This window comes from Salmo trutta, chromosome 31 (assembly GCF_901001165.1).
Source record: "Salmo trutta chromosome 31, fSalTru1.1, whole genome shotgun sequence".
NCBI classification, from domain to species: Eukaryota; Metazoa; Chordata; class Actinopteri; order Salmoniformes; family Salmonidae; genus Salmo; species Salmo trutta.
The window spans coordinates 486,223-506,888 of record NC_042987.1 but is presented as its reverse complement, the minus strand read 5'-3'; the positions used below and the strand labels follow the sequence as shown (position 1 = coordinate 506,888).

Sequence of the window (20,666 nt, the reverse complement as noted above, 5' to 3'; positions counted from 1 at the left end):
ACTAGCCCTGAAAACGGAATAGGAAACAAACCGGAGAGACAACAGCTCTTTGTCGGGTTACTCATTACTACTCATCCAGTTGTAAATAGCAGTGATAAACAAACAGTCTCATGAAACATTAAATATTGTTTGTGATGGTTGCAGTGGGTAGGTTGGAGGTCACACTTCCAGGTGCAAACAGTAAGCTCTGTGTGTGTGTGTGTGTGTGTTTTCTACTCATGTACATAGTTTCCTGTCTGCCCTAGAGTGCCTCGTCTATTGCATATTGCATAGTGAGCAGAGTTCTCATCTGAAGACTTTTCAGACAAAGAGAAACTCAAACTACTGCAGCTCTGACCGGGATCTCGCCTCTGGATACAAGTCTAGTTCAGTAACACTTCTCACTTTATTATGAAGTTTTCTAATGCTTTATTAACATTAATAGTAGTGATGTGACAAATAGACAATTTAGCTTATTGTTTAAACTGCCTTTTTATTTTATCTAAGATCACCATGCACAATGCAAAGCGTCGGCTAGAGTGACATAAAGCTCGCCGCCATTGGACTCTGGAGCAGTGGAAACGCATTCTCTGGAGTGATGAATCACGCTTCATCTGGCAGTTCGAAGGACAAATCTGGGTTTGGCGGATGCCAAGAGAACGATACCTGGCCGAATGCATACTGCCAACTGTAAGGTTTGGTGGAGGAGGAATAATGGTCTGGGGCTGTTCTTCATGGTTTGGGCTAGGCACCTTAGTTCCAGTGAAGGGAAATCTTAAGGCTACAGCATACAATGACATTCTAGACGATTCTGTGCTTCCAACTTTGTGGCAACAGTTTGGGGAAGGCATTTCCTGTTTCAGCATGACAATGCCCCCATGCACAAAGCGAGGTCCATAAGAAATGGTTTGTCAAGATCGGTGTGGAAGAACTTGACTGGCCTGCACAGAGCCCTGACCTCAACCCCATTGAACACCTTTGGGATGAATCGCAGCAATGTTCTGACATCTAGTGTAATGCCTTCCCAGAAGAGTAGAAGCTGTTATAGCAGCAAAAGGGGGACCAAACTCCATATTAATGCCCATGATTTTGGAATGAGATGTTTGATGAGCAGGTACCCACATACTTTTGTTCATGTAGTGTATATCTACTGCAGTCATATACCCTTGAAAGCACCTCGGCACGTTTGTTGGTCTTTAAGGCTACACTACGGCTTTTTAAATGCAGACACAAAACCTTCTCTGGAGATAGAAACTATGCGCCACTGAACAGGCCTTTTACTTGTCTGTAAAGGAATGGCGCTTCTGAAGCAGGACTAACACCCCCCCCCCCCCCCCCCCCCACCACCACCACACACACACACACACTTACCTCCAGCACAGGCCCAGCTCCCAGTATGGTCCTCTTCACCCCGCTGCTGTAGCCCTTCTGACTCAACGCCGTCAGACAGTGAATCAGGAAGTTGGTGCTCTGGGTCTTCCCTGATCCGCTCTCCCCTGATATTACCACACACTGGTTCTCCTGCTGCTTCAGCATGGTGTGATATGCCACGTCCGCCACTGCAAAGATGTGAGGGCTTAATTTTCCAAGTGGCTGGTTGTTGTACATCATGACATACTTAGGGTTGTAGATGGGCAGGAACTTGAAGGGGTTAATTGCCACCAGGATGCCCCTGGCGTATGTGTAGATGTTGTGTTTGTAGAAGCGCAGGCGCAAGGCGGCCAGGATAGTGTCCTCGGTCAGGGTGGAGAGGCTGCACAAGTCATCACACTCCTCTAATGAAGGTACCCCACCATTGTCCGTCTCTGACCCCAGAGCCCCTTCACCTCCCTGGGCTTGGAGGATGAAGTAATACCCCTTCTCCTGGGGATGTCGTTTTCTGGCCCCTGGGGGCCAAAGCAACACCCTCTCCACAGGCATCTCAGTGTCCCCTAGCCTCCTCTCTTCCCCTTCAGCCTGCCTGACTTCCAGCAGGGCGTACGGACTGGTCATGTCCAGGCCCAGAGTGACCCCTGCTTTCTGGATAACCATGGCTGCTGTGGCCCCTGGGCTGACCTGGAGAGTACAACATGCTGCTTTGTCCTGAGACAAACGTGGGTAGATCTGGAGGAAGACGGCCTGCCGCTGCTGTTGTTGATCTACGTCCAGGCTGGCCGCTCCTACCACACCATCAGACATACTCATCCTGCTGGCTGACACACAAACAGGACCTCTCCAGCATACCTCACTAGCACTGCCCTCCCCCAATCAGGATGTAACCACTGGGTAGGGAGAGAGGGAGAAGAATGGGGTAGAGTCAGGGAGGGGTATATTAGATACAGTGGAGTCGGAAAGTATTCAGACCTTTTCACTTTTTCCATCTTTTGTTAAGTTACAGCCTTATTCTAAAACAGATACAATTGCTGTTTTTTCTCATTAATCTACACACAATACCCCATAATGACAAAGCAAAAACAGGTATTTAGAAATGTTTGTAAATGTAAAAAAACTGAAATAACACATTTACATAAATATTCAGACCCTTTACTCAGTACTTTGTTGAAGCAACTTTGGCAGTGATTAGTCTCAAGCCTTTTTGGGTATGACTCTACAAGCTTGGCACAGCTGTATTTGTGGAGTTTCTCCTATTCTTCTCTGCAGATCTTCTCAAGCTCTGTCAGGTTGGATGGAGAGCATTGCTGCACAGCTCTCCAGAGATGTTCGATCAGGCTCAAGTCTGGGCTCTGGCTGGGCCACTCAATGACATTCAGAGACTTGTCCCAAAGCCACTCCTGCGTTGTCTTGGCTGTGTGCTTAGGGTTGTTGTTCTGTTGGAAGGTGAACCTTCGCCCCAGTCTGAGGTCCTGAGCGCTCTGGAGAAGGTTTCCATCAAGGATCTCACTGTAATTTGCTCCCTTCATCTTTCCCTTGTTCCTGACTAGTCTCCCAGTCCCTGCCGCTGAAAAACATCCCCACAGCATGATGCTTCCTCCACCATGCTTCACCGTAGGGTTGGTGCCAGGTTACCTCCATGCATGACGCATGAGGCATTGAGGCAAAAGAGTTCCCATCTTGGTTTCATCAGACCAGAGAATCTTGTTTCTCATGGTCAGAGTCCTTTAGGTGCATTTTGGCAAACTCCAAGTGGGCTGTCATGTGCCTTTTACTGTAGAGTGGCTTCCGTCTGGCCACTCTACCATGAAGGCCTGACTGGTGGAGTGCTGCAGAGATGGTTGTCCCATCTCCACAGTGGAACTCTGGAGCTCTATTAGAGTGACCATCGTGTTCTTGGTCACCTCCCTGACCAAGGCCCTTCCCCCCCAATTGCCCACTGTGCTCTTGGGGACCTTCAATGCTGCAGAAATGTTTTGGTACCCTTCCCCAGATCTGTGCCTCGACACAACCCTGTCTTGGAGCTCTACAGACAATTCCTTTGACCTCATAGCTTGGTTTTTGCGCTGACATGCACTGTCAACTGAGACCTTATATAGACAGGTGTGTACCTTACCGAATAATTTTCAATTAATTGAATTTACCACAGGTGGACTTCAATCAAGTTGTAGAAACATCTCAAGGATGATCAGCTGAACCTGGATGCACCTGAGCTCGAAATCGAGTCTCATAGCAAAGGGTCTGAATACTTATGTAAATAAGGTATTGTTTTTTTTATTTGCAAATTATTATTATTTTTTTAAAAACAGTTCTTGCTTTGTCATTATGGGGTATTGTGTAGATTGATGAGGAAAATAATTAATTGAATCAATTTTAGAATAAGGCTGTAACGTAACGAAATGTGGAACAAGTGAAGGGGTCTCTATACTTTCTGAATGCACTGTAAACATTACACATGGCATTTGGACTGGCAATCTAAGTAAAGTATTTGCATGACAGTAAATACTTGTTTATCAGAACTTAAAAGTGGCATAGGATTATTATAATAATTCTCCCCTTTAATTTAAGAATACATCTGTTTAGCCATTGATAGTTGCAGAGATTTAATAGGATACTGTATCTATACAGTATAGAGCTCCACTGAAGCAGTGAGAGAAGAAACACGACACAACAAATTAGCCCAGCTTCCAAGAGAAGTGAGTGCATAGTTGTCTGTCGAGCCTGTATGCATGCAGACACCAGAAAAGGGAACAAATGTTTTCTACAGTATTTGTTCCACTAAGACAATAGCCTCTATTCCCTCCGAGCAACCAACTTTCCCACGACTTCCCTAACCTCCATTCCGTACAATATAATATTTTGTCCAATGACAATGAGATTCAACAGCTGAGTCATTCTTACGGTGACATTTTGGACCTCATAACTTGAAGAAAAAAATCATTCATTTTTGGGGTATTCTATCAGAAAAAGGTAATGTTTGACTTTCAGAAGAACATATTGGTCAAGCTCAGGCACTTAAATCCTAATAATTATAGGCAGATTGTTCACACAATCATATTTCAACACTGTTAGGGACATACACATAAAACTATTTGAAAGTGTTAACAACGCATGCATGTACAGTACCAGTCAAAAGTTAATAAGAAGAGACTTGCTTGGGCCAAGAAACACGAGCAATGGACATTAGACTGGTGGAATTGTGTCCTTTGGTCTAATATATCCAAATTAGAGATTTTTGGTTCCAACCGCCGTGTCTTTGTAAGATGCAGAGTAGGTGAACAGATGACCTCCGAATGTGTGGTTCCCACGTGAAGGATGAAGGAGGAGGTGTGATGGTGCTTTGCTGGTGACACTGTCTGTGATTTATTTAGAATTCAAGACACACTTTATCAGCATGGCTAACACAGCATTCTGCAGCGATACGCATCTGGTTTGCACTTAGTGGGACTATCATTTGTTTTTCACCAGGTCAATGACCCAACACACCTCCAGGCTGTGTAAGGGCTATTTAACCCAATTGGTTTGGGATGAGTTGGAACACAGAGTGAAGGAAATGCAGCCAACAAGTGCTCAGCATATGTGGTAACTCCTTCAAGACTGTTGGAAAAGCATTCCAGGTGAAGGTAGTTGAGAGAATGCCAAGAGTGTGCAAAGCTGTCATCAAGGCAAAGGGTGGCTAATTTGAAGAATCTCAAATATAAAATATATTTTGATATGTTTAACACTTTTATGGTTACTACATGATTCCATATGTGTTATTTCATAGTTTTGATGTCTTCACTATTATTCTACAATGTAGAAAATAGTAAAAATAATTAAAAACCCTTGAATGAGTAGGTGTCCAAACTTTTGACTGGTACTGTATTTACACACATATGTAACTGTAATTAGTAAAAAAAAAATCAAAATATGTTACGCAAATATAAATAATTAGTGATGTGGAGCCTAAACTAGCCATAGCTCTGTGGGTGATTGAGTTTGAGCTAGCATAATGGTAAAACTTGAAGAGGATTTTATATGTTTCTATAACAAACATATTTTAACATTTTGAAATGAGAAATTCTCTATAATTTATCCGAAACAGGTATGAGTGAGACAATTAGACAAACATCATTAAACATGTAAAAATAGATACATCCAAGTGTATATATTTGTTTTGGAGTGGCTATATGAACTCACCTGGTGCCAAAATTGATGATGTATGTCACACAGCTTAGTCAAGTGGAGACGGATTTGTTGCAGTCAGTTGCTGCAGAGCCCTTCCGAACTAGCTAGTTTAATGCTGGCAACAGCAGCATTGTGGTAGTTAACTTGTAAAAGAAAGTTGTTTATTTCGATGGGCGAGGGAGAAATAACTTGTAGTATTGATCCCCATCTGTATGTCACCTTGACATGCCAATTAGCAAACGTAACGACAAGCCCGTGTGAATGACCGGTGCAACGGTGTTGTGTCTAGGTGCTTCCCACTCCACTGTTGCTTCCCACTGGGCAGTAGTTCCTTCACCGGGCAGCTGTATTATGTCGCTGGCAGTAGCTAACGTGGCCAATTTGTTCCATCCCACTTGATTATATTTAGAGTAGGATAGCAGCCTACACAAGAAATAATTTGTAATATTGGTACTAGTGCCAGGGGTTAGAACCGGTTCAAGGAACAGAACCGAAAAATAAGTACATTTTTACAGGAAAACAATCAGGACCAGGAACAAAAGTGATCTATACTGTTCCGAACAGTACTGTTATTTTGAAAACATGGGAACCAGTTAATTACTAACGTTATTTTTACATTCCAAGCAACAAAGCGCCTATGCAAAACCCTCACTCGGTCACACAGAAACGTATTCCAGTGTCTGCCTGCTTGCCATCTGAAAATCTATGCCAGTGTGTGCGTGTGTAGGCTTCAAGCCCCTCGCTCTCCGGAGCATAGTCTACTAGCCTATTGACTTTACAAGCGTGATTCAGAAATTAAAGATATTTTTAATTACAGAAGAATGGATCAACTTTTTCAATGCTCGTTAAGGATACTATAGTTATCACGTTTCACATTGGATTTAATAACGACAAAAAGGTAAGACATGTTTTTAATTCTGGTGCTGATCTGCACACACAGCTAGCTCTGGTCCAACATTAAGCAAACACTCTGAAGTTCAAAGACATTCAATGTTCCTTCATAGAAGCCGCTCTTCCGTAGGTATAATTGTGAGCCCAAGTCAGATAATGTATGTCATAAGATGGCCAGCTCTTCAAGCCAAGCCTCCACCCACTCCCCACCCACAAAATCAGTCGCATCTTGCGTCCTACACCTGTCTGTCCAATGTATGTAAACAAATTGCCTGCCTGCTCCATATAGCGAGCTTCTCTACCCACACTGATTGGTGAAGAAATTTAATGTCGAGCTAAATGGAGAAAAAAAACAATGTGATTTCAGAGGTTTAAAAAGGAACAATATCAACAGTAACTTTTTTTTGGTTCGAACTGGTTTAGAACTTTATTTTGCTGGTTGGAACAGTGGAACGGAACGAAAAATGATGGTTCCATTCAGATAGAACGACTGGAAAATATTTCAGTTCCAACCCGATTGGTACTAACCATATGGATGTCATTGTACAGTAGGAATTAATATTTTCAGAAAATGTAACAACTTTCAATACGAGGAATAATTCATATTTATCCTGAGAGTCCCGGGAAATACTGCAAAAATCAGAAGTGCCCCTTTAAAGCTTTTAAAACCAAGATATGGCCACTATGCCAGGGTTCTCCCAAAATAAGATTGTGGCTGCGACACATTGCCGGCTTGCCTGCGCCACTATATAAAGATTTCACAGCAAGTGAAACTGATATTTAGTAATGATGATAGAGCAATGTTTGTTAACAATGACATCGTTGTCAATTGCGAAACAGGACAATATTTTCCCCATTCAGTTGATCATAACTAAGGTGAGTTTTCCTTTCTCTGCTCTTTTTCTTGGCCCAATGGCGGTTTCCTCCTCTCATCACTCCACTGTCGCCAGCCTCTGCCGCGTTGTTCTCAACACCAGTTTAAATTCAATATAGTCGACTGTTTTCTAGAAACCTGGCTTTTGTGAAAAGTGGTCCTGGTGGTCTACTGCTGTGACTTCTGCTACCTAGCATAAGTATGAAAAGGGCAGTTTTCAGGAAAAACAAGCAGTTGTTTATTCTTCTCGTTGTAACAGTTTGGATAATGGGACAATTCTGAGTAAAATACATTGTAGGCTACCTGGATTGAGGTACATTTTCCGAGACATATCTCGTGCCACCTCTGCTGTGTTTTAATCTACACAGGAAGCCTGTCTGACCCTAGTGCAATTGTAAGCAAGCAGGTCGTATCTGCTGGTGAGCTGCTGTCCTGCAATAAGGAGAGGAAAGTAGCTAGATAGTTTAGCTAATATCAGGCCAGGGTGAAAGCTAAAACATTTATTGTAGTGATTTTAACAGAACATTTTGAAATACGGCATTAACATCTACATTTTTAAAAAGAAAATACTCAGATAAAAACAAATGATTCTGAAGACTCTCCCAAGTCACAATTTAGGCAGACAAGTTTCAAATTATCATTAAAGTTTCTAGCCATGAGTATAAACTAGCAAGCTGGGAAGGGCTCATTAGGAAGACTGACTGAAGATAATTTGTTCATGCCTGTAAAACTTTAGCTGCACAACATATGTCATCAATTTTGGGCACTAGATGTGTCTACATAGTGTCTCCCTGTTCAATGAGGTATAATGATGTATTTAGCTTTGCATTGTTGTTTTCCCACCCCAAAAATTAATATACTTCCTGAACATGATGTCATTGTGGGAAGGGTCTGTTATTTTAAGGGTAATTACTACAAACTAACAGGGTAGAAAGTGTTCAGGGACACACAGAAAACCATAATATTAAATACAATAATTCAGAAAAAAGTAGGATAATAAAATAATGAAGGATTTATTATTTGATGGCTTATATTTCTCATAGGAGTTGATGAATAGGACCTCGGGACAGGGCAAAAGCACCTATATCCACAAAAAACTAAATGCAGAAAATTCCCTTTGAGATCCATATCTGAGTTATGGTTAAAACCTGTTTGGGATAGGGGGCAGTATTTTCACGGCCGGATAAAAAACATACCCGATTTAATCTGGTTACTAGTCCTGCCCAGAAACTAGAATATGCATATAATTAGTAGATTTGGATAGAAAACACTCTAAAGTTTCTAAAACTGTTTGAATGGTGTCTGTGAGTATAACAGAACTCATATGGCAGGCCAAAACCTGAGAAGATTCTATACAGGAAGTGCCCTGTCTGACAATTTGTTCTCCTTCTAGGGCATCTCTATCAAAAATACAGCATCTCTGCTGTAACGTGACATTTTCTAAGGCTTTCATTGGCTCTCAGAAGGCGCCAGAAAGTGGAATGAGAGCTCTTCAGTCTCTGGGCGAAAAACAGCAGGAGTTTTTGTGACTGGTCCTGCTGAGAACAATGACACTGGAGCGCGCGTGCACAAGACAACTCAATTTTTTTCTTTCAGTGTTTGAATGAATACAAATGTCGCCCAGTTGGAATATTATCGCTATTTTACGAGAAAAATAGCATAAAAATGTATTTTAAACAGCGTTTGACATGCTTCGAAGTACGGTAATGGAATATTTTGATTTATTTTGTCACGAAATGCGCCGGCGCGTCACCCTTCGGATAGTGACTTGAACGCACGAACAAAACGGAGCTATTTGGATATAACTATGGATTATTTCGAACCAAAACAACATTTGTTGTTGAAGTAGAAGTCCTGGGAGTGCATTCTGACGAAGAACAGCAAAGGTAATCCAATTTTTCTTATAGTAAATCTGAGTTTGGTGAGGGCCAAACTTGGTGGGTGTCAAATTAGCTAGCCATGATGGCTGGGCTATGTACTCAGAATAGTGCAAAATGTGCTTTCACCGAAAAGCTATTTTAAAATCTGACACCGCAATTGCATAAAGAAGTTCTGCATCTATAATTCTTAAAATAATTGTTATGTTTTTTTGTCAACGTTTATCTTGAGTAATTTAGTAAATTCACCGGAAGTTTGCAGTGGGTATGCTAGTTCTGAACATCACATGCTAATGTAAAAAGCTGTTTTTTTATATAAATATGAAAACATGCATGTATTGTATAACATAATGTCCTAGGAGTGTCATCTGATGAAGATCATCAAAGGTTAGTGCTGCATTTAGCTGTGGTTTTGGTTTTTGTGACATATATGCTTGCTTTGAAAATGGCTGTGTGATTATTTTTGGGAGGGTACTCTCCTGACATAATCTAATGTTTTGCTTTCGTTGTAAAGCCTTTTTGAAATCGGACAATGTGGTTAGATAAAGGAGAGTCTTGTCTTTAAAATGGTGTAAAATAGTCATATGTTTGAGACATTTTTGCATTTTTGAGGTATTTGTAATTCGCACCACGCTATACCATTGGATATTGGTGAGGCGTTCCGCTAGCGGAACGTCTGTCCCTAACAGGTTATCTCTTATCACCTCTTATTTAGTGTAAAATGTGGATTCCAAAGGGCTTTAAATATACAGTGCATTTGGAAAGTATTCAGACCCCTTGACTTTTTCTACATTTTGTTACGTTAGAGCCTTGTGGATAACATTTTTTTTTAAATCCTCATCAATCTACATACAATACCCCATAATGGCAAAGCGAAAACAAGTTTTTAGAAATTTGTGCAACAAAATGTATAATAATAATACCTTATTTCATTGAGGTATTGTGTGTAGATTGATGAGGTGGAAATAATGAATTCATCCATTTTATAATAAGGCTGTAATGTAACAAAATGTGGAAAAAGTCAAGGGGTCTGAATAATTTCTCAACTGTAAAGTTAGGTGTCGTTAAATTTCCTGGGGACAGAAAAGGCACCGGATAGTAGGGATGACCTAGCCCAATAATGGACTAAAGGAGCCTAATGTTGCTCCTTATAGCCAAAGGACAGGTATGGGGATCCACAACTGCGGTACGGTTCTAGAAACATAAAGCCCTATACTTTCATATCACATCAAAATAATTTCAAAGATGCAAAATATAAAAACTTACTGTCCACTGTTTTAACAGATTTTAACAGTTGCAGCCAACAGCATTTTTCAGCTACAACGTTTGTGGCGTCTGTCTTCCGTTTACACACAGGTGTTCTGAGACACAGATGGTTAATACGAACAGGTATTCGACTCGGTCTTCCGCACGCTAAACAAACGCTGTAACATGGAAATATAGCTGTGTGGGAACACTAACCCTAAAAAAAGGTGTTTGGTAATTTAATCTTTTGTTTTTCGAAAATGATTCCTTACTGATATGAAAGATGTTCCTCCTGTATCCAAAACTGTACCGCAAGAGATGCATGCTAACGTTTAGAACAGGCTTCGGGGCTCTTAACAAAACCAATAGTGTGCAACTGCAGCCTGCAATTCAGGGTGTTCCTGCATGCCACCCCTCGAGCATCCCATTGGGTCCTTCATAAACAACCCCCCACCACCCCCCTCGAGCACCCCAATGGTTCCTGCATGAACGTCCCGCCTCCTGTGTACCGGGGGGTGAAAGACACTGTCTACCGGTCATCTGACACCGTGTGCTAGCTATCTTGATAGTTAGCTATCTAGCACATGGTGTTGACCCCTAGTTCCGACTGCTGTGTAACGGAGTCCTACTTGCTAGCTAGTGTGAGCAATACCGGCAGACAATGTCCTTCGCTCCCGCCTGTCCTCCTCGTCGTTAACAGAACAGTGGGAATATAGTGCCCCACAGGACACTGTCTAGTACCAGTCACCACCCGCCTCCTGGCAAAGCAGGTGGAAGGTTGGGGAAACACTGTGTGCTAGCTAACAGTCGCTAACACTGTTCCATACAGATTTTGCATACCACAGCATTCAAACGAGGATGCGATTTAAAAAAAAATATATATATATATAAAAAATGCAATTGTTGGCATTAAAATACGTGGTGTAAACTAAGTTTCTATTCAAGTGTTGATTGACATGGTAATAGACCAATAGTATTCGAGAAAAGTTTAAGAAAAAAACAGACCCCTCTGACGCTGTATGATACATTGTGACATATCACGACGTATCGTACGCGCTTCTCTCGCAGATTAAAAACAAGAAAGTGAAAAGGACAGGGAAAAGGGGATACCTAGTCAATTGTGCAACTGAATGCATAAATGTTTTCACGTCATCACTGCAAGCCATCATGACTCGCAAAAGCTGCAGTTTAATGTGTGAAGATAACTTTAGCGCCACCCTAAAAACCCTATTCAAAATCGACACATACCTTGAAATTGGTATGTAATGACACATTATATAAAAACTCTTCATAGTGTTTTATTAAAAATGTTGAGGTGATAAATTGGACAAATCGGGTGACATCCCCCCCCCCACGACATATGGGGACAAATGTTTCCCCACCCTTTCACTATTACTCAGTAGCCTTCGGTTCCCCCTTCCGCCATTTTTAAAAAGACCAGGCGGAGATCCATTGCCTTTTTCAAACATGCAGAGACAGGCAGCATGAAGGTCACGTCATTCATTTTGCTGGAAAGTGTAGAAGTTGTGCTTTACAATGGTATTCATAATACAGTTGACCTGGAAGTATACATTTTGGGGGGGGGCTAAAATACGGTCACATGTATGGGACACTGTCAAGTACGGAAGTTTGTTAGGGAAAGGGGGATACCTCGGCAGTTGTACAACTGAAATGTGTCTACCGCATTTAACCCAAACCCTCTGAATCAGAGAGGTGAGGTGCCATAATCGACATCCACGTCAGTTATCGTTAGTTTGCGAGCTAGCACACGGTGTCGCCCCTGCCTCCCGTCTGCTGTGTACCAGAGTCCTCCTTAGCAGTGTTGCCAACTAATTTTCAGGGTAAGTTGCTAGAGGCAGGTTGATGTGTTGCTAAATGACGTTGTGATGTCATTGCGTGATAACGTAAAACTGCTCATTATGTAGAATACACAATAACGTTACTCAAATTGACTGGCCATCTCGGCAAAAAAACATGATTTGACATTTGTTCAGGTACAGGCTCCCACTCTTTTCTGTACAATTTTGATTGAGACATGTTGACTGATGTTGTAAGTTCTGTTCAGAATCAAACATTCGTGACCAACTATATTCCCAGGTTTGGCTCGTCGAACCCGTACTACTACTGCTGCAGTCAGCCAACAATGATTTGCAATTTGCTGAAATTGCTGCTGGCCTGCTGCTGCCTGTGCACGAGCTGAGCGCCTGCTGCTGACGTCAATCACAATGCACTTTTGAAGCCAGGCACGTGTGTTGTGACTGAGTGTGACAGAGAAAATCGTTTTTGTGTCATTTAGAGGGAAAATGCGTGCATATTAGCGTTTTGAGTGACTTTTCAAAAGTTGTTAAAAGTTCCAAATACATTTTTAAAAGTAGCTAAATGTGTTGCTAGGTGCTGTTTGAAAAAAAAAAAGTTGCCAGGGTAGTCTGAAAAGTTGCTAAATCTAGCAACAAAATTGTTACGTTGGCATCACTGCTCCTTAGTGCTAGCACAGTGTCCTTTGTTAGCTCGACACTGCCTACTAGTGTACAGCTAGCTAGCTACCGTTGTCATCCCCGCCCCTTCTCTGTAGTGTTTATCGGTGGCTGGCATCCAACGTTGTGCATTTAGCGCCACCTACTGCACTGGAGCGCCCCCGCCTCCCACCTGGCCTAATTTAAAAATGGTCCAATAGAAGTATAAAAAGGGTTTCCTGCAGATACAGGAATGCCCCGAATTGCAGGAGGCAATTGCACCCTTCTCAACAAAACTACCCCTGCCAGAAGATAGACTACTATAGCCATATGAATGGGCTAGGTCTAGGAATTTTCCCGCTATGTAATAACAAACACTAATCAAATGTTATTCCTCACCTTGCATTTTGGTCCATTTATTTTAACCCTGTACAGATTAACATTATTGACGACAAGGAACTCCCTTTTCCACCAGTAGTAAAAAAAACTTGTAGATAAGGGGGAAAAAAATAGTTCAACTGTGCAACCGAAAGGTGAGCGAAAAAAGGTGTTCCCGTCCTTATTGCAAAATATACAAATACACGCAATAATGCTTTAGTCAGTTGGCAATGACTGGACGCGTAATGTAAATTGAATGGTAATCGAAAATCTTCTCGACAAGTTCTTGTGCGTTTTAACTGCCTATATCTTATGTCCACGCGCTTTCATCGATGGGTTGGGTGCGGGTGACATGCTGAGTTCACGCGCAAATCGCAATTTGGAAACTCGAAAAGTTTGGACTCGTTATCTGGTTGTAGTTATTCACGTGCCGCGTTCAACAAGTTAGCACAGTGGTTCCCAACCTTTTTCGGTTACTGTACCCAACAAATGCATTTTGCTCTGGTCGGAGTACCCCCTCATGTGCATTTTACTAGTAGAATAATGGTCTCATGAGGCTTCCCCTAGTACCGCTGGTAGGGAACCACTGAGTAAATGAGTCAAACATGTTCGAGTTTCCTAATTCCGATCAGCACGTGAACGCGGTATCATTCCCTTTCCATAAAACAGAAATGGCAACAAACTCGGTCAACTAAAGTTCTATCAACGTTAATCGACCCAAAGGCTACTTCTTACATTGCCAAATAGAATGACAACAGGCGTTGTTTTTCTTTACCATAGGCCTATGCGTTTTAACAGCTATTACTGTCTCTTTGGGATTGAAAGATTTTATTTGCATGTAAGAGTTTAGACCATCTGGTGGCCATATGAAGTACTGTTTAATTTTCTATACCTGTGGAATTCACCTGGGAAGAGGTGGGATTCCATTAGTTTGACTACAGTAGTATTGTGTGAGTACTGGCTACCACCAGACTCCATTGCATACAGTAGCCTATACACCCACAAAGTCACTTAACACCTAAACATAAATAATAATCAAATGTTATTCCTCACCTGGCATAACGATCAATTTATTTGAATCCTGTAACGTTACACATGAACCTCATTGACAAAAGGGAAGCACCCTTATCCACCAGCATTACAAAACAAGTTGAAAAGAAAAAAACTAGTTCACCTGCGCAACCGAAACGTTAGCGAAAATAGGTGTTCCCGTCCGTATTGCAAGAAATACAAATAAAATAAACAATACTTTAGTTGGTTTGCAGTGCTGGACGTTTAAGATGTCATCGAAAATCTTCTTGACAAGTTGTTTCTAGTTCTTGCGAATTGTAATTTCCTGTATCGTCTGTTCACGCGCTTTCATCTATGGGTTAGGTACGAGTGACATGCTGCGTTGACGTCCTAGTCGTAATTTGGAAACTCGAAAATATTAGACTTGCTAACTGGTTGTAGTTATTCACGCGCCGCTTTCAACCAGTTAGCAAGTCGGACATTTTCGAGTGACCTAGTTCCGACCAGCACTTGAACGCGGCATCATACCCTTTTGATCATGAGCGCGTCTGCTTCGTCAATAAAACAGAAAAACATGGAGTGTGTGTGCATTTTATTTCAGTCAGATTAACTGAAACTGAAACTATTTATTGTAGAAGATAACATCCTGTTTTTAACTCTCTGCCCTTTCGCCATGAAACCAACACGGATCATACATCTCAATAAGAACACCCACAATATACAGTATGTTTTATCAGTGGGTTAGTGAGAATGACATAACTAGCCTAGGCCTACAGCAAATATTTTCATTCATTCGTAAATGTATGCAATGAAATAAAAAGTGAGATATGACTTAACTTCAGTATCATTTACTTCCACTGCTCTAGTAATCAAATACTGAATTTAGACACAGAATCTGATGTATTTTTCCACAAAGATATGTTTAATTTCAATTCAACCCTGGTGTGCTAGAAAATGCTAAGTGACAGAATTCAGTATGATGTCATAGCCTTCTTTGAACCCGCCAAATCCTTTTGTGTGTAATAACAATCAGTTTAATCTCTGGTTGTTGTGTTCTGTGGATTAGGTTCCTTGCAGGTGTAACACTATCCCGTTTATTGTACATTTGACTCTTTGTTATGCCTTGCACTGACTGGCAACAGTTACTTAAAGGACACATATGCAGACACTTTCTTTACAACTGTATTCTATTACAACTGTGTTGACTCTGTGCTTCACAATCAAGATGAGAAGGTTTTTTAAATCCATTTGGCATACTGTAGTCTCGCTAGACAGATGGGTTGCCTGGGATACTGTACAGAACAAGACAAGACAGGTGTTGGCACATTTATTACATAAGTCTATTGTGTTGGTATATTTATCACATGTTTATAGCCGTTTCATGCATTGTCAAACATTGCACAACATGATGATAAGAACATGATGATGAAGATAGTGAGGATGAAGATGATGATGTCACATTGGACGCCACTCCTGTTCCTGCTGAACTGAGCCAGCAGTCAACAGACACACACTGATTCCAGATCAGTAGGCACTGGAGTACACAGCCCTGAACTACACATTCTATAACACACACACACACACACACACACCACACACACACACACACACACTGGTTCCAGGCACCGGAGTGAAAAAAACTATAACTCTCTGGAGTGTGATCTAGGGTAATCTTCCCCTGTGTGTCGGAACATGCAAGTCTTTTAAAGAACATTCCTGCTAATTTTACAGGTGGCCTGTCCTTTCCATAATCAGATCTGCGCTCCTAGAGTGTATGGCTCTCCTTTTCTTTTTCAAGTGTTCTACTCCGCTAGCCAGCACCTCTCCTAAACAGGTGTGCGTTTCTTTTGCCACCAAATTGTCTTTTCCAACCTCAGGATTCTGTCCTCTTCTCGTCCCTTCTTTCCCATCTCCGAAGTGGTAGGCACACCCTGGTATGCTATAAAATTGTTTTCATTCCAGACACTGAACTTAGCCACTGTGAACAAATCATTTTAGCTCAATGCTCACCAAAAAGCTAAGTTCTGTATCTTCAGAAAGTATAGCACCAGTTTGCTCTAGCCTATAGAGGAAAAGGGAGATTCCCCATCATTCATATCATACACAAGGACAATATCAGAAAGGATGCAGTGTTCTAGTCAGTGCTGTAGTAGAGGATACATAGACCATTGGACACCGTATTACAAATGGTTAACATAAGACCAATTTAATCCATTACACTAACCTTCCAGTAATGGTTTTGGATGAACACAGATTTTATAACTTGATGCAGGTATTCAATAAAATCTTGGATAATGTAATCCCAGAAAAAAAGTTATTTTCCAAAAGTGGAGGGAGGGATTAGATGTAAATATGTATCTTCTGTCTTTTCACTGGATGGGTATTTTCCCTGTCCCCTGGGACCTGGGTGTGAGGAGGACAAAGTCTCCTAGCTGAGTGTTTGTTCTCAGATAGTGTGCCTGAGCCTCAGGACAGGAGGATGTGCTTACAGACCAAGGTAACTTCCCAAATGGTACCCTATTCCTTATATAGGGCACTACTTTTGACCAGGGCGCTATAGTCCCTGGTTTAAAGAAGTGCACAAGGTAAGGAATATAGTGCCATTTGGGATGCAACCTGATACACTGTTAACCAGCCGAATAGAGATGGTATGACATCACCGTATTGCTTCACTGGAACAACAACTCTCATGTTGAAGTTCTTTTAAGTGGAGTCCAAGACACTCTCTCGCTCACTCATGCTGAGCTGGTGTCAGTCAAACACACAAGCTAGCACATGTACGCACACACACGCAGATGCACGTATGTACACACACATATACACGCACACACACATATGCGCTAAGCTAGTGTCGGTCAAACACACCAGGGGAGGGGACTTTGTCAAAATAATATACGCCGCAGGAATGTTATACTACTCCCACAGATCCACCAAGCCTATTGAGATGTCATAATACTTTGAGAGCAGGTGTCATATACCTGTAACAATCCTCTTCTTATTGATGCCTTTGTGGTCTGCCTATAGTGAGTGATACGCCATGTGGGCAGATGTATAGATGACATGATTTCAGTTGGCTTCTTTTGGCATTTTCTTCTATTCATCTTTGTTTCTTTATGTAAGAAATTGCAGATGTTAAATAAGTTAATTTGGTTTCAATGCAACAGTATAAACATTGTTAACATGATTCAGACTTGGAGTTGGATTAGTTTCAATAGTATCCATGTCAGAAGTCAGTTACCTGTCCGACTGTCATTATGTCACTGCTGCTCCTCTCAGGAGAAGAAAAGACTGCTGCCATCTTTGTGAGGCAAGATCTTGATATTGAAGCTAAGTAAATAGGACCAACTGTCTCAGCTCAATAGACAGTAGTATTACAAAGATATGGAACAATTATAAATAATAAGTTTGTGCTGTTGCTGTAGTGCGTTGACAGTAATTATATTATTCTGCTTTAGTGACAAATTCTTCAGAAATTCTATACTGCATGTATTTACTATTTGGCATTGCTTGCAATATTTTTTATATTACTACATAACTCTGAGCTGAATTGGTTTCATTCCGTTGGTAAAGACCTCAGACCTACTGTATTTAGTGATACAGATAAGGTATTGGATAAGAAAGGAATGGAATAAAAACTCACCTGATGTGGATCAGGAGGACAGTGTCAAACCTCAGATGTATTACCTCTGTGTCCTGTTGCATGGGGAAATTATGCGCTGCCTTATGAATTATGTGTGAGGGTGTGTTAAAGAGTTTGTGTGTGAGAAAGAGATAGAAGGTGCAAGAGAGAGGGAAAGAGATGAGAAGCAAAAGAGAGAGGGAGCGAGGGAGGGCGGACGGGATGGGACAGGTGTAGAATTTACACACCCTGCTAGCAGTACAGATTTGATGTAACGTGATAAGTCTCTCATCCACCGCAGCACGACACAGACAGAGAGAGAGAGAGTAAAGAAGCAGAGAAAAAGAGCAGAGGGAGAGAAAGGGGTGAGTGAGTTAGAGAGACTCAGATAAACAAGGGAGATAGCATTATCAGGCATCAAAGGTCTTTTTCAGGACCATTACTCTATGTAGAGATGGAAGACTTTCATCCTTTCTTCTCTGCCTGTAAATTACTGCCGTCAGAGGAGCATACTCCTTTCACACTCACCAGTCCAGATATGTGTTTTGTTTTCAAGTCTAGAACTTGATAGGTGGCACTTCCATGCAAGGATTGTCGGCTACCTGTCACTGTCCCTCCACACCAGGGCAGACAGCTGACAATGGGGAAGCTGTCTTGTGTTTATAACATTGTATACCTCCCAAATGGCACTCTATTCCCTATATAGTGTGCTACTTTTGGCCATAGACCTATGGGCCCTGGTCAAAAGTAGTGCAATGTATAGGGTGCCATTTGGGACATATTCTGGGTTTTCATGTTGCCTTTTAAGACTAGTCTGATACAAGCTCCTCTCCTGCCCTAATGCATCCAGTCCACTTAGCAGAGAGGAGCCAGTGAAACCAGAGATAACAGATGAGGTAGAAAACAATTTCACCCACAGATTGAGTCAATGTCCACTTCAGGACTTTGAAATACAGACACCCTGTATTACATTTACATTTACATTTTAGTCATTTAGCAGATGCTCTTATCCAGAGCGACTTACAGTAGTGAATGCATACATTTTTTTTTTTTTTTTTGTACTGGGCCCCCGTGGGAATCGAACCCACAACCCTGGCGTTGCAAACACCATGCTCTACCAACTGAGCCACAGGGAAGGCCTGTGGCACATGGCAAATATTTGTTCATTATCTCATTCTGTCCTTTTCACAGGTAACCTGATACATTAAACAGATGTGTGGGATGTCATACAGGCTGTAGGCTGTCTCCAATTTATTAAATGTGCAATTGGAAACAATTGACCCACTACATTTATATGACACAGTAGGTGTTTGTTGTGACATCATTACGTCCAACTGTTGTTATCGACTCACCCTAGCAGGCAACTGTCACATCTATATTCTACGCAAATGTAACCTTTTATTTAACTAGGCAAGTCAATTAAGAACAAATTCTTTATTTACAATGACGGACAAACCCGGACGACGCTGGGCCAATTGTGCGCCGCCCTATGGGACTCCCAATCACGGCCGATTGTGATACAGCCTGGATTCGAACCAGGGTGACTGTAGTGACACCTCTAGCACCTGAGATGCAGTGCCTTAGACCGCTGCACCACTCGGGATATCAATGTCGACAAGAATTCACTGGATAAATGAATGGAAACATAGCTAATTACTATATCCATCAACGAGTGATAAGTCATGGTTTAACGTTATTGATAATGGTTGAAAATGATTGTGATCAATAAACATGTGTAATCTGTGGAGTCTGGACTAATGAACATGCTTGATAGATCAACTCTCCGTAGAAAATCGGTTTATGATCATTGTACAAGTTGGAGGGGGTGTGGGTCTGACCATAGGAGTTGACAAGCCCACACAAACAGATCTGAGAACAGGCTATTCTGGCATCCAGGAGGTTCTGACAGACTGAATGGATTACTGTGTGTGTCTAGGGTCCATTACACCTCTGTTACCTGATCATCATTTCAGAGTTTCACTTCTGGATGTTCTGCAAGGATAAACAGTTCCCTCATAGCTTCATGGAAAGTGTATCTTGATGGTATTGAGGAGCGGAGTGGGGAGGAGAGGAGAGAGAAAAGGAGAGGAGAGAGGAAAGGAAAAGAGCTGGGAGAGGGCGGCAGGTAGCCTAGCGGTAAAATCGCTTTGGGCCAGTAACGGAAAGATTGCTGGTTTGAATTCCCGACCCAACTAGGTGAAAAATCTGTTGATGTGCCCTTGAGCAAGGCACTTAACCCTAATTGCTATAAGAGCGTCTGCTAAATGACTAAAATGTAAATGTAGGAGCGAAGAGAAGAGAATAAAGAAGATGTGAAGAGAGGAGTGGAGTTGGGAGAGTAGATACAAAAAGAAAGAAGAGGAGGGGAACCAGAGACGAGAGGAGAAGAGAGGAGCTGTATGAAATCAGATCCAGTATAAAGTGATGCCAGTACTGTAGGGTCAGGGTGTCCTGTCTGGCTGGATGCGTTAACAGCTAATGGGCTAGTTGGCACCGCTGGACCTCTTTGGTCATTATCTGCAGCTCTGGCTTCAATATAGGCATTCCCATGTGGTTGTGTTGGCTGTAGTTTCTGTCTTTGTATAGTCCATATAATTTGTCCACTAGACTTGAGGGCACTATATGTTGGGTCATGGGTCACTGGTCATGGCTCACAGGACAGTATGGACAGGTGACCAGGAAGTGGAAATGCACAGTAGAGTTGAATACCGGCAGAGATACTGTGTTTATTAATAACGAGCCTTTCTCATTTGGGAAAAAGTCATTCGTCCACCCTCTCTCCTCCGTCCTCTCTCCTACGT

At 41.9% G+C, this 20,666-nt stretch overlaps 1 protein-coding gene across 10 annotated transcripts in view; it reads right to left on the bottom strand.

Annotated features, from left to right (window-relative positions):
* Nucleotides 1–14,622, bottom strand: part of myo9b (myosin IXb) — an 81,685-nt gene extending 67,063 nt beyond the window's left edge. For 6 of the 10 annotated variants that reach the window (XM_029724741.1, XM_029724748.1, XM_029724747.1 and 3 more), the window contains exons 1-2: nucleotides 14,289–14,622; nucleotides 1,351–2,240 (exon numbers count right to left, since the gene is read on the bottom strand). In XM_029724741.1, coding sequence (XP_029580601.1) covers nucleotides 1,351–2,163 — 813 coding nt within the window. In that variant the 5' untranslated portion in view covers nucleotides 2,164–2,240; nucleotides 14,289–14,622. Of the gene's footprint in view, nucleotides 1–1,350; nucleotides 2,241–5,529; nucleotides 5,924–13,256; nucleotides 13,658–14,288 lie in introns of those variants that run through there. The other 4 variants (XM_029724742.1, XM_029724751.1, XM_029724743.1 and 1 more) reach the window with 4 other exon arrangements.
* Nucleotides 14,623–20,666: the final 6,044 nt, after the last annotated feature.